This window comes from Rhipicephalus microplus, chromosome 9, assembly GCF_043290135.1.
Source record: "Rhipicephalus microplus isolate Deutch F79 chromosome 9, USDA_Rmic, whole genome shotgun sequence".
NCBI classification, from domain to species: Eukaryota; Metazoa; Arthropoda; class Arachnida; order Ixodida; family Ixodidae; genus Rhipicephalus; species Rhipicephalus microplus.
The window spans coordinates 93,951,661-93,967,045 of record NC_134708.1 but is presented as its reverse complement, the minus strand read 5'-3'; the positions used below and the strand labels follow the sequence as shown (position 1 = coordinate 93,967,045).

The 15,385-nt window shown below is 46.0% G+C and overlaps 1 protein-coding gene across 2 annotated transcripts in view; it reads left to right on the top strand.

The window, feature by feature from the left end:
* The window catches only part of LOC142761726 (uncharacterized), a 79,467-nt gene extending 71,098 nt beyond the window's left edge, over positions 1-8,369 (top strand). For both annotated transcript variants that reach the window (XM_075872893.1, XM_075872891.1), the window contains one exon: positions 8,178-8,369. In XM_075872893.1, the coding sequence (XP_075729008.1) occupies positions 8,178-8,209 (32 nt within the window). In that variant the 3' untranslated portion in view covers positions 8,210-8,369. The remainder of the gene's footprint in view (positions 1-8,177) is intronic.
* The last annotated feature ends 7,016 nt before the right edge of the window (positions 8,370-15,385 follow it).

Genomic DNA, 15,385 nt, shown 5'->3' with positions numbered 1-15,385 from the left:
CGTGAACTTATTACGAGCTGGCAGCTGACCAATATTCCCTCGTATACAACCTAACTGCACCAAGTCTGCCAGTACAAGACCCTCGTTAATGTATAAGGGAATGAAGTGTATACTCAAAGGCTCGTTTTTTCGTGTATTGGCTCAATATACTGAGATATAACAGACAATAATGCCAAGAAATATATATATATATATATATATATATATATATATATATATATATAATATATATATATATATATATATTTATATGTAATCGCAAGCAAGAAAATCTTCCATAAATTAGCGCAGAGAAATAAGACACGGTATGATATCTCTAAATATAACCTGTTACGCAAATAATTACCCCATTCCATCTAGCATCGACACAGTACCTGACTGCATAATGTAAGTCGATCTTATATCCCATTCTTGCATTCTTCGGTTTTAGCGACGACGCCTCACCCCATACAAACTTAGGTAATGCCACTATAGTGGCATCCAAGTTTAACTGAATGACGCTGCAAGCAATGAAGTACGAAGCTGAGTACCGTGCTGGAGTACAAACAGGTTCATGGTGCCAACATAGCTGGGAAGAAAGAGAAAAAAATTGTGAAACAAATGGTCAGCTGCCCGTAGACGTTGGCGCACTTGTTTTGCCGAGACCGTTCGAGTTTCATCACGTGATCTTGCTTCACTAATATAGACGCCTATAGAACTAATCACCCATGCTTGCTGAAAAACTCTAGCGGACTGAAGAAGGAATGCCCCTGTTGCTAAATTTCGTGAGGTGGCTTAGTGGCTGAAGTACCAAGTGGAGAAGCAGAGTTCAGCTGCCCTATCTGATTTCACATACATGGTGACGTTTTTATGGAAGTATTTTGCATTTTTTGATACAATATACAATATTGATTGCCTCGGAAATACAGACGCAGGTACCCGTTTTGCAAGACTTATTGCGATACAGATACAAAATACCCAAAGAGTATTTAGGATAGTATTTAAGGTACATGTTTTCTCGATTATACCAAGCCCTGCTGTGCGTAACTTATATGTTCTCCCAAAAGCTCTGAAGATGACTTTCACTATCACATATGCACACCACATCACCTTCGCCATCCGATAGGCGAAAGCTCGAGGAACCCTCAGCTATTTTCATCTATTGCAACGTAAGCAAATTCATTTCGTTGAATGAAGCTGCACGTTATTGAGCATAAAGTAGGCTGGTGCTGGTGCACTCAACTTTTATCAAGATCCTAAATGTGTCATTGCACGGTACACAGCTAACGGTCACATACATGCTAGTTGAAATGAGAGAACATTCCTGCGCTATTCGTTTTTTTCCAATTACTCGGATGCTGAACTGCAGGTCACATGATCGAATCCAAGCCACGGTGGCCGCATTTGCAACGGAGGTGACAATACTTGAGGCTTATGTGCTTAGGTTTAGATGCGTGTTAAAGAACACTAGGTGGCCCAAGTTTGCGGACTCTTCTGCAATGACGTATTTTAAAGTCATATGCTGCTTTCGGGACGTAAACCTGGTATACGTTATTATTGTATAAATTAAGCAGGCTGTATTAGCACGCCATAGTGTATATTCATTGAAAATCTGTTCGCAGCTGAATCCGCAGTACATGTGCACACATTGTGGCTTGGCCAAGCTATATCAGTTTATGCAAGTCGAAAGGTGATTGTCTAGCTATAAAGGCTATTGATATATAAAAAAACAGTGCTTTATGGATAGTAAATGTGAGAAACAATTGTCAGCAAGAGATGGTCCTGTCTACATTGTGTGCGTCAGCGCAGAAAAAGTGCTGTGTATTTCAAGTGAGTTGTCTCAGACCCCCGAGGCAGCGATAAGGTTATCAGCATCGAACTACCACCACTTTGCACACGAATCTCATTAGTTTTTTCACGTTACAACTAAGACATCATTGCATTCATTCAATTTTCATTTTTTAATAGTCATTAGTACAGAAAGAGGTCCCGGAGTACAAAGCTGTCAGGGATACCTCTTATTAGTCATTTGTCAATATCAATAAATTGCATCCGTATTGAAAAGCTGCCCACCATAAGAATGGTGGATTATGGTGCGGGTAATGTTGGTGGCACATGGTGTATGGTGGCGTATGGTGGGGCGGATGGTGGATGGCGTGCTCCAGCTGGCAATGCAGGAGCGCGAAGCAGGGTCAGAAGCGCCAATACGAGCTGCCACTAAAGAAATAACCAAAACAGTTGTATAAAAAACTACTGCGAAAGCACCCGTCAAAAAAAAGAAAGGTGCGACAGAGCCGAGTCGAGCCTGCCGCCTTCGGATTTACAATTGATCACCCTAACCACTGTACGATGCCGCCAGGGGGCAAATTTGGTGTTAAAGAAGTAGTCAACTCACACTTCACTGTTTAACTTCAGTTATGTTTCGCTTACTCGAGATGGACGAGATTTGGGCCTGCTGCTAAAATTTGCACATTTGATAAAGACGAACTGCTGCCTGTAACAGTTGCCACTAGCACAGTGGCAACAACGCTATGTTTTTGTTAATTTACAAACGCAAGAACAAATTAAGCAACTCAGTAGACTGAGGAGCAGGTGGTGTTTATCGGCATTTACTACCAAGTTTAATATCCTTTCCTCGCTCCATCCAAAGGCCAATATCGGTTCAGGCTTTATTACGCTTCTATGCTCATTCAATGGATAAGCCCACACAATTGATTGTGATGTTTTTCGCGCAACGCACAGCGCAGTCATGCCAGCGTAGTGCTGTTGCTCTGTCGTTGGGAACAACTACATAACGGCTTGGTCGAAACGAATGCAATGCGCCAGAAACATTAAGCTATCATGTTGGTTGAGTAAGCATTTAAATTGATGAGTATGTGTTTTCTCATAAAAGCCAGTGAAGCACCGGTGAGTGTGACCGGCGGCTGTCTGTGAGGAAAGGCGTAAATATAAAGGAAGTGCCTCTATCCGCGTCGCATCAATGTTTGCCGCGTCTTGCGTGGACACCGTACACAATAAAAAAGGCATCATTTACGGTAAATGATGCCATGGCGGTGCTGTATTGTCATTTTTACTCGTAAAAGTCGTGTATTCTGAAACACAGAAGCACCGATAACACTTGTATGGGCTCGGTCGGTGGGACTAACTTTTGGTGGAAATCATGGTAATAGCACATATGGATGAAAGGTAAAATCGGCTGGGGTTCAACTCGACGCATGTCGAAAGTGAAAGTTTATGCATATTCGCACGAACTTTGGTTACTAAAAAATACGGCTCAAGACATAGAGTGTGCGAGAATTGCCAGAGGTACCCTTCCAGCGTGGAGACATGAAGTGACCACTGTGTTCTGCTCTAACATTGAAAGGGGCAATTGCGAACTGGAACTCATTTATTTCACGACAACTGCACACCGATGCAAAACATTCCTTGTCACAGTTCACAGTGACAACTCTATTCTTCTAAACATCACAGCAAGCAAACATATCGTGACTGTGAAACTGTTGTAAGTACGTGCGCGAAATGAAAACATATTCACGGCCGCATATTCTACGCTCCACAAAAACGGAAGCGTTGTTGACATCACAGGAATAAAAAAGTAAACGTGCTAGAAAGCGTTATGAGCAGCGTTGTTTTTTGACCGTAAACATATATCTCTGCGCATTCAAGGATTAAACACAACAAATAAGTGATTTCACATACTGTCATGTGCCTCTTCATCATGCCACCATCATCCACCAAGCTTTCATCATCCACCAAGCTTCCATCACGCCACCATCATCCACATTGCTCAACAAGCCTTCCAGCAAAAGCGTTTTCCCTCGCCACCATAAGCCGGAACTTTCCACCGTCACCACCAATGGCTCGCTACCACCACCACCATCTGCCACCATTTTTTCTACTTTAGCCGTCATCAGCTGTTATGCCCAGTATAGTTTCCACCAAATCCACTATAATTTCCACGATATTCATCATTGATTGCAGCATCCTCTTACCCAGGATTTTCAATAGGGATGTAAGGGCAACAGGCCGTTAATGAGTAAGAAAATGTGGGAAAATATTAGGTAGAGCATATAGGTAAAAATAACAACAAAACAAAAACAAAACGAAAGTGTTACAAGAAACGCCATTCACGAACAAATGGTACAGAACTAAATACGTACGATAGAATTCGCAATCAACGTAACCTATCCAAACATGAGGGTTTTTCAATAAACACTGTGTACAATTTATATGTAATTAAATAGCAAATGCTTGCATGTAACTTAAAAAATGTTTTAAATTTCGATAAACAGCAAACCAAAAAAATAGTAAAAAAATTCAACACGATTCCGCGATACATATTAGAGAAATGGTATTGTAAGGAAATAGATAAAATCGTTAACGTTCAGGTATAAAATGACAATGAATTGATAGCAAGCAAGATTGCTAATAGGTGTGTCTTCATGTAATTTTCAAATAATAAGATCCTACAGATTAAGAGATCCTACAGGTCGACTTGGTCGCTGGGCTCTGCGACTGCAAGAATACACCTTTTCTGTGATATACAAGTCTGGACGCCTGCACCAGGACGCCGATTGCCTTTCTCGCTATCCAGTTGACCCATCGGCCACCATACCTGACAACGACGCCTGCGTGTGCTCCGTTTCTCAACTGAACCACATAGCCGACGAGCAACGCCGTGATGCAACCCTACGAGCTATCATTGAGCGCCTCGACTCCTCCCCATCGAACCGATCCTATCGCTCGTTCGTACTCCAGAATGGCACACTATACCGGCATAACTTCCATCCAGACGGCCCATCTCTGCTGCTTGCCATACCCAAACACCTCCGCTTGGCTGTACTCCACGAACTTCATGACGTTCCTACTGCCGGTCACCTGGGTGTGTCCCGCACATACGACCGGATTCGCCGTCGCTTCTATTGGCCAGGTCTGGCACGGTCCGTCAGAAGATACGTCGCGGCGTGTGAGGAATGTCAGCGCCGCAAAACACCATCGACGCTTCCGGCTGGGCGCCTTCAACCACTCGATATTTCTACTGAACCTTTCTTTCGCGTCGGCTTGGACTTACTCGGCCCTTTTCCTCTGTCTTCTGCTGGCAACAGGTGGATAGCTGTGGCCACAGACTACGCCACACGCTACGCAATCACACGCGCCCTTCCAACAAGTTGCGCCACTGACGTCGCCGATTTTCTTCTACACGACGTGATCTTGCAACATGGTGCTCCACGCCAGCTGCTCACGGACCGAGGCCGCACATTTCTATCGAAAGTCATAGCGGACATCCTACGCTCTTGTGCAACACGCCACAAGCTCACTACGTCGAACCATCCGCAAACAAATGGCCTCACAGAACGCCTGAACCGAACCCTAACTGACATGCTTGCAAAGTACGTTTCCTCAGATCACTCTGACTGGGACATCGCTTTACCATACGTGACATTTGCCTACAATTCTTCGCGCCACGACACGGCTGGTTACTCCCCTTTTTTCTTGCTGTTCGGCCGCGAACCCACATTACCCCTCGATACGACGATTCCGTTACCAGCAGCTCCAACTTCACAATATGCTCTGGACGCCATCAGCCGGGCCGCCCACGCACGCGAAACCGCTCGTGCTCGCCTTCTGACCTCCCAAGCAAACCAACGGCGCCGGTACGACCAACGACACCGCGATGTGCACTTTTCGCCCGGTTCGTTGGTTCTGCTGTGGTCTCCGACCAGGCACGTTGGCCTGTCTGACAAGCTGCTCTCTCGGTACACAGGGCCCTACAGAGTGCTTCGTGAGGTGACTCCCGTCACTTATGAAATCACTCCTGCTGCCTCGCCGTCTTCATCCACCCCTAGGGCCAGCGACATCGTACACGTCGCACGCCTGAAGCAGTACCACTCGCCCAATGATCTTGACATCTAGATGCGCCGAGACGGCGCCTTTGCCGACGGGGGTTATGCTACCTGTAGGCTGCCACAAACCATAGTGCGAATGCGCGTGTGCGCCCGACGAAGAAGATGAGGCTCGCTGGCTGCTCGAGCTCGGAGCCAGACTGGCCAGTGCTGCAACCGCTCTTGCAAATATATTTTTCGAATATATTCGCAATACTTTGTCTCGTTACTCACGTAACAATATGCTGTGGGGCATGCTGTAATATATATTGGAAATACATTCCAGTATAGAATGACTGCGAAAATAGCTGTATATTTGCTATATTTAGTGTTTATTCGAGGAAGTAAAATTTTGACGTTAAATGAAGATGTAGTGTTGTTACTAATAGTTAGACCACATACATAAAAGGTATCTACAGCAACTTCATAGTTAAGTTTGCGATGTTATAGTAGAAGCAGTTGGAGCTGAACCATGTTGTGTAGTGGTAGTATGCTTAAATAAGTGTAATTTATAATTGATTTAGTGAGCTAGAAAAACCTATGATCTGCAATGCCTAATTATGTAAATGCTGTAGATATGGTAAATGCTTGGTGTATGTGTTTCTCCAGACGGAAATGCAGTATTGAAGGCGGATATGCATAAATGCGTAATGAAGTGAAGTTCTGATATGCTGCGGGAAAATCAAGCGTGTTAAAATTAGTACTCTGATACACAAATTGATCATTTTTGTGATCATTTATTTATTTATTTATTTATTTAAAATTTATTTCTTTCAGAAGTACTGCCAGCCTAACACATGAGGCCTTAGGCAGGGGTGGGTGATACAAAAAAGGAAACAAATATGAAAATACAATAGGAAAGGAAACACGTCACGTAGAGCTACACCATCAAAAACTAGTGCATCAAAGTAAAACGCCAGCACTTACACAATTGTAGTGGTTTACGCGCACACGTACAAGAAAAAAGTGAGATGACAAACATCTGCTCATACAGAACTAAGAAACAAACGTAATATAACGGTTCGAAAATCGGCAACATTTCACAATACAACGCATATATGTGAAAAAAGTGATAGAAAGTGGAACATGAATGGAACCCTGTTCAGGATGCGTGGTGGAATAATAGAGTATAATAGAATAATAATAATAATTTCTTCAAGGAGGCTAAACTTAAGATGACCATCACGCTTGACATCATGATTTCGTGTGCAGGTGAAAAAACATGATCATTATGGATGAGAAGGTGTGCAGACGGGAATGCACGTTTATTTGTATGAAAAAGCGTAGTCTATGTTATAGACGCATTGATATGAAGTGTTTTTTTTTTGCACCACACAGATAAGGTACTCAGGTCACATTTGAGTTGGGTTATTATAGCATTCATGATATTGTGCGAAATAAATATAGTGGTATTTTCAAGATATAAAATAGATAAGGTGCTAGTTAGGCAGTTGGGGAGATTGTTCTTGTCTACGAGAAATAGGAGGAGACCTCGAAGCCAGCCTTGAGGGACACCCAATGTGACTGATTTTACATGTGATATTGAATCTTCAGAATTTTTAATCTGCGCTCTAATACTTAAATGAAATTCAACATGAATTTCAAAGAAGTGAAACTATTTTAGCCGAAGTAAATTATTCTGCTCCCCCGAGTGAATCTCCACTGGTACAGTCTTTCTCGGCAAGCTGGTCTATTTTTTGTCCTCTTGAGAAATTTGTATAAATGTATTTGCAGCCTTGTACATTTTCCAAGTAGCTGCCAATTCTGCTTTTGATATGTTTCTCGAACAATTGAATTTCCAAAGCACACATGTTTGAACTTCGTTACCACTGCACTGTCACCGAGGCATAGCAAAGCAAATAAAACGGTCAAATTGAATCAATGCTGATGAAGAGAGCGGTGAGACCGAAACAATGCCACAGATCTGCGTGGCAATACAGCATAACAAACGAGAAACAGTGCGGCCGCAACTAGCGCTCAACGCACTGCCAGCCAGGATGCCATTCACATATTGTTAGCGCAAGTAATATGAGCAGCAAACTAAAGCGGCATGAAAACAGAAGTACTTTTAGACATATTTGTCCTTATTACATCCCGTATTACCATTCTTACTTCTTGCGTGGATATCAAACAGGTCAGCTATTCTTTCAGTGTATTTTAAAGTAAAGTGAGACATTGTGTGTGAGCCGAAAATATGGCTGTACATCAGCCATAATTGCGTTGGTACCCGTTATTTCTAGAACCATTTTGGTAACTATAGGTTTTGTCTTTCGTTGTACATCGATAAAGTGGACGCACATGTATTTTCCTTTCCAGTACGGAATACCACCATCAAGAGAACATTGTAGGATGCGTAAGAAAACAGTTCAACGCACTGAAAATGAGAGATGGATGTAGAGTGCAACTGCAAAGGCGAATATCGCTGAGGCCATTCATGCCGTATAAAGCAAGCTTTGTACTACGTGCCGTAAGATAAATTGCTCGAGTATTCATGTAAACGGTTTTAGAATACAGGGCTTTTATGAGGATGTTTTTCCAGTGTCACCTGGGCAGGGTCTGACGTTCATTGCGCACCCACCGACATCGACTCTAGCTTGACATCAAACTACAGAACTGATTATGGTGACTTCACGCAGCTGGTTGCATGGGTCTGGTGATTTCTGGTAAGAAAAAGTCATAAATGGCAGATCACACGCATCCCGAACAAAGCGACGGTGCAGAGCCGCAGTGGAACCGTCCTGCGCGTGCATTTGACGAGAAGCTCAGGACATGTTGCGACATCAGGAAGCCGCAGAGAGAAAAACTAGCTTTGAACAACCTGCCTTGTTTTTTTTTTGTGGGTATGCTTTTGCTTGGCAATGCATTTCCTAGGCCCGTCTTCTCAAGACCCTCAGTTGGACACAAAATAAAAATGAATAAAACTCACACAGTTTATTGCGATAGCCATTGTATGGACACTCTCGGCTGCATATTTTTGGGCGCTGGCGTCGGCGCCACTAACTGAATATATATATATATATTGTAATGTACTAGACAGAGAACAGGAAACAACACCCGATCCTGGGCCAGCTGTTCTTATTCTCACTTCATTCTTCTTTTCTTTGCTCTAGCTACCTGCGCACAGATGCGCCAGCGTCTTTCTTGGTCATGACACTCGGCCATGACTACGCGCGCGCGGAGCTGGCGGCAAAGTTTCTGGTGGGTGGGCTTGGCTGCATCGTGGTGGTCAGCCCGGGCCACAATGCAACATGGAGTGACGGTCTGGGGGAAGCGTCTCTGGTGGACGGCACAGGCTGCCTCGAGCTGGTCGCTCTTTTGCACGCCATGATGTCCCTTGAAAAAGTGCTGTGGACTCGGGCGGCCGGCACTGGCTGCCCCGTTGCGGCCGACGCTCTCGGCCGCGATTTGGTCCCGGTATCTGCCAAAGGTAGATCTGGCGGTCGATATAGTGGCTGCATCTTGGCCGTCGGCCTTGGCCACGCTGAAACTGGGTGCCACAGTCTTCCACAAGTCTATAGGGAGGTCGAGACTGGCTGCATCGTTGTGGTCGGTCTCGGCCATGGAGAGACTCTCTGTGAGAAGCAGCTAAACATGCACCTTACAGCGCGCTTCAGTCGTGCCGCAAAATCGGCAGCAGACGTTGAACTCCGGACGAGGGTAGCCGAAAGAGTATCCCAAAAGACGCGCTGGGTACCTTGGTCTCTACCGGCGCCATCACCGTAGGCGGTTCAAGCATAGGCGATGCTGGTGCCTCCACTTGCCTCAGTAGAGGTGATACTAGGGCTGGCTTTTCTGACTGAGCTTTATGAGGACTGGTATCAGCCTCTTCCAATGACATGATAGCATCGCGTACCGGCGAGGGTACTGAGAGCAGTAGTGGCGTGTCGCACCTGCGTCTGACGTCATTCGTAGGAGAGGCGGAGAAGCTTACTGCCGCGCGGCTGGAGGGTTCCGAGGAACCTTCGAGGTGTTTCTCCACTTCAGCTCGGTGTGCGAATGGGGTTGCGTCGATGGAGGGCAATGCGGCACAGTCGAGATGATTCTCTGCGGCTGTTTCGTTGGAGCACCGCTCTTCAACAGGTCCGACTTCGGTAGCAGCCTCTGGCCGCAGTGAACTTGTTTCGGGTATTGACAAAGTGTCTAACTTCTCGTGTGGTAAGCTGCAGCGAACAGCTGCAGCCTCGAGGTGGGAAGCCTCTGGAGCTTGCTCCTCGATACCGGCCAGGTTGGACGGGGTGGTGGTGGAGAGGTGGTAAGGATTACGGCCGAAAGCAGCTATGAGCTTGCAGCTCCACTCCGCCCATGACCGCTGCTTCCAGCCTTCATACTGGTGCCACGCCGCTGCACCTTCCCGAAGACGGTCTGTGGCCACATACCGTTTCTGATTTTCTGTCCAGGCCTGGCGCATTGCTATCGCGTTGATAGTTGCCACCCAACCGTCGGCGTTTTTTCGGACCCCGTGGAATTCCGGTAGTTTGCAGACGGCTGATGATTGTGAGGTGGCAGAAGGCAATGCAGAGATCACCTACGCGAAGTAGTCGAGCTCGTGTGAGAGCTCGGTGAGAGAAGACTGAAGCTGCCTGCGTTGCTCCGATGTGCTTGCCTCAAGGTCGCATGAGGCAGCTACATCCAACGCTGCGTTAATGTCACACAGTGCTGGCAACATTGTAGGAGCTCGCTCGGCGATCAACGCGGATTAGCGCAATAGTACGCCGCAGGTCCGTGGTGCTGTCGGGCATTAAGTCCGAAGAGTCAGTGATCGTGGTCTTTGAGTAAGTAGCAATTGCAGCACTCACCCCGGTGTGGTCGACGAGCAGGGAAGCCTGGACGGCGTTCCGTGGCGGCTCGTTTGTTGAAAGAGTACCGCAACGGGAATTTAGGCCATGAGAAACTCGATCGGCATTCCAAAGGGAGAAGAACCGGTGTGAATCCCTGCCGTGAAACGGTGGCAGGGTTTCAATCAGCTCATGTCCTAGAACCACAGGGGAGGCCTGGACGCCGTCCACAGGTGGCCTGAAGGGTGGCTGAAGCGGCGGGTGGGACCCCATCGCTAAGGAAGCGTTAGCGGCGTTCCTTGATGGAGAAGCCCGCACTGCCGACGAACCACGAAGACACGTACCGGTGGCTTCCCGCAGAGGGTTCACTTGTCGGCTTGCGCTGACGGCAAAAGCCATAGTCAAAGACGCGTGGACGGCGTCCCTTGTGAAATGGTATCGGTAACGTGTACTGCAGCCGCCGAGAAAGCCTTGACGCCTTCCCCTAACGGTGGTGGCAGTGGTGGTAGGTGAACGGCTGCCAAGGAGGCCTTGACGCCGTCCTCAAGGGGCGCTTATCGCAGCGGTCCTGAATGACGAAGCCGGGGTGTAAGCCTTCCTCTTCGTCGACTGCGCCATTGTAATGTACTAGAGAGAGAACAAGAGACAACAACCGATCCTGGTCCAGCTGTTCTTATTCTGACTTCGTTCATCTCTTCTTTGCTCTAGCTACCCGCGCGCCGGAGCGGCAGCATCTTTCTTGGTCATGATATATATATATATATATATATATATATATATATATATATATATATATATATATATATATATATATATATATATATATATATATATATATATATATACGTAAGTATACATAAGGTATACGTAAGGATACAAGGCTACATGAGGTTTTCGGTTTCAGAGACAAACGTGTAAAGCTGAACACGTCCGCGATAGAACGAAGTAACCGACGGTTAGAGTACTGGTGGCAGAAAGATAAAGGACCAAAATATTCAAAAAAGTAAGGCCATTCTGCCTGAAGAGGCAGAGAGATGCAACACAAACTTATATTTTTTTATAACAAGATGGATTTAATCGAAGCAGATGAGACATTTAGCCAACATAAAAAAATTATTTATTTTTCTTCTTTTTCTTGTGAGCCTGCTGGCACACATATCACCACCCTGTCGTAAAAGGGACGCTGATAGCATCTATTCATTCATTCGGGGTGGACTGCCAGGCTGCATCAGTTGTACTTTGCTTGAGTGCGGCAGCTAATTTTGGAAAATCTCTCTCTGACTTATTAGAACCAATGGAATGTGAATAAGAAGAAAGAAAAGTGGGTGAAAAAATAAGCAGCCGTGACCGGGAATCGAACCTACGGCCTTTGAATAACGCGTTCTATGCTCTAACCACTCAGCTATCACAGCGGTCTTCCCACCATCCACTTTTTTGGGTTTATATGTGAATTTAGAAGTAGGAGTGTCAGTCACCGCCATCTATAAGCCAAGCGACGAGTGTGAAACACTCTTTTATGCGCATGTCTGGCGTCACGTAGCACGTGAACTTATTGCGAGCGGGCAGATGATCAATAGTCCCTCGTATACAACCTAATTTATATATTTATATAGTCACGGGGGGTCGTGACGTGACTGCCGGCAGGAGACTGGATAATCAGATCAAGCTGTTCATAATGGTGCACTTGCGCCCGGTAAACAGAAAGTCGGGTTACAGTGGCACACTTGCACTGACAGTGGCGAATGCAGTGTCAGCGGTCGATCAACTGACAAACAGCGAAGCGTGTCGGCAATATACTTGATATCGTACATTCTAGCGTTATCGATAGCGGGGATTTTGGTTCCAGAATAATCTGAAAGATTCACGAAGTGGACGTACTCTCAACAAAACGATCTACTACAGCCTCGAAGCTTCTCTAACGCCGTAGGCGTGGTTTGTGCTGGACATAGTGCAAGATGGCGATGACAAAACTTGAAGAAAATAATGTAGCACTGCCCCCTCTGAAAAAGGTCTCGTCCCGATGCTTTAAAGGGCCCCTCACCACACCGCGTTTAAAGACGACGGTGATTTTCTCCTCTCCTTCTTGAACATGACGCATCGTCCTTGCCCCTTCGTTCTTGATTGCACTTGAACAATATCAGCACTAAGCGCTAGAGCATATCAGGGTTTCGAGATTCTGCGCCGTACGCTGTTATCGCTGCTTGCGCACCTGTAAACACAAAAATGAAGGTTTGTCGGTTGATTTTGCATAACATTCTTGCAAGACAAAGAACGGATAGGCGGCTACAAGGTTTACTAAAGCAGTGCACGATGTAAATCTCACGTGATATTTCACGTATAACAACGAATCAACAGCATATACTGTAGACGTCATGTGAACAATTGTCTAGCTCAGAATAGTGCACCAAGAAGAACGAGAAATATCTTTAAAGAGTATTGTGCTCTTTTTGTGTTTTGGGAGCCTGGTGAGTGACCCTTTAACAGAAGATGAAAGTACAAAAATGATATAAGAACGTACAAGCAATAATTTACGATACATAAATAATAATAACAACAACTACTACTACAACAGTAGCAACAACAACAACAACAACAACAACAACAAATACTATGAGTTTGTAAACGCGCATAAAACCACTCTAGGCACGGAACATGGACGACCTCAGATCGCGATCGGCGTCGTTGAGAGGTCGTGATGTCGTCGAGAACAACCACATAATTGAGTGGGCCAAGCCGTCAAATTACCCTGTAAGGTGTAAAATACCCTCACAGAAGTTTTTCTACTGAGTCCATGTTGGCGTGTCGGCCTCCATTCCCAAACACATTCACCGGGCTGGTATTCAACGAAGCGCCGTCGAAGATTGTAACGGCGGCTATCCGTCATCTGTTGGTTTTTGATGCGGAGGCGAGTGAGTTGTCGGGCCTCCTCGGCGCGCTGATGGTACTCGCTCACTTCGAGGTTTCTTTCGGCGGTGACGTTGGGTAACATGGTGTCGAGCGTCGTTGCCGGGGTCCTTCCGTACACCAGTTTGTACAGTATCGTCTGCGTCATTTTTTGAACGCTGGTGTTGTACGCGAAGGTCACTTATGGAAGGATGACATCCCATGCCTTGTGTTCAACGTCGACGTACATGGCCAGCATGTCGGCGATGGTCTTGTTTAGGCGATCGGTGAGGCCTTCGTCTGTGGGTGGTACGCTGTTGTACGGCGGTCCGAAGATCTTTCGAGACGGCCCGAAGAATCTTTAAGATTCTCTAGCCAGCAGAGGGAGTGGTGGTCACTGACGATTCGGAAGGGGCGTCCGTTCAAGTAGGGCCTGAATTTCGTTATGGCCATTACAACCACCAGACATTCTTTTTCAGTCATCGAGCAGTTATTGTCCACAGATGACAACGTGCTGATAGCGTAGGCGATGACGCGTTCCAGGCCATCTTGATAGTGCACGAGAATAGTTCCGAGGCCAAGGTTACTCGCGTCTGTGCGGACTTCTGTGTCTGCTTTGCTGTCGAAGTGACCAAGGATCGGCGGTGTTTGTAAGCGTTGTTGAAGTGCGCGGAAAGCGTTGGATTGTTTGGGGCCTTAGACGAACGCGACGTCGTCTTTGACGAGTTGTCGTAGTGGGTTGGCAATTTTCGAAAAATTCGGCACGAAGCGGCGGTAATAAGCACAAAGGCCCAGAAAGTGGCGTACATCTTGCTTTGTTCTCGGCATCAGGAACAAACCAACCGCCATAGCCTTCTCAGGGTCGGGGCGAACACAACTCCTGCTGTATATGTCGTCAAGAAATTCGAATTTCTCCTATCCAAAATAACACTTTTCCGGTTTCAGGGAAAGGCCAGAAGTGCGAATAGCCACAAGAACTGCTTCAAGCCGCTGCTTCATATGCTGTTTAAAAGTCGTAGAAACAAACGACTACGTCCTTTAAATACACTAAACAAGAGTGCCACTTCAGGTCACAAAAAATTTGTCCATCATTCGTTAGAATGTGCCTTGAGCGAAGAACAGACCAAAAGGAAGAACTTTAAATTCATAGAAGCCGTCAGGTGTAATAAACGCTGTTTTTTTCAGTTCCGCTCATCCACTTCAATCTTCCAATATCCACCATGGAGATCTATGGAAGAGAAGTAACGGGCGTGTCGCAGGCGATTCAAGGAGTCATCAATGCGAGGAAGAGGACATACGTCTGTTTTCGTTATCTTGTTCAGTTTGTGGTAGTCTACGAGAATTGCAGCGAACCATCTTTCTTTTTAACCAGAACAACTGGTGACGCCCAAGGACTAGTCGATGGTTGAATTACGTCGTCGTCGAGCATTTGTTTCACTTGATGACGATGGCATTTTGCTTCTTCTGCGACACGCGGTAAGCATGTTGGCGCACGGGTTGCATGTTGGGCTCAGTGATGGTTCTGTGCTTCATTAGAGGGGTCTGCAGAATTTTCGACGTAGTGGCAAAACAGTCACTAAAGAATGAGAGGACTCTGAGGAGCCTTTTTCTCATAGGTTCCTATAACTGGCTATTGACGTTGAGACGACTAGTCACGTCAGTATTGCAGCTGTTCACAGTGGAGATCGTTGTAATCAAGGAAAAGGCGTCCAACTCATACAATGCCTTCAAGAAAGCTATGGTTGTGCGTTTCGCAAAGTGCCTGTATTCGCCACGGAAGTTCGTAACTAAAAGCGTAGCCTGGCCAATTCGGAGTTGAACGAGGCTTCGAGCAATGGTGGCTTACCAATCAAGCAATAACGTCAT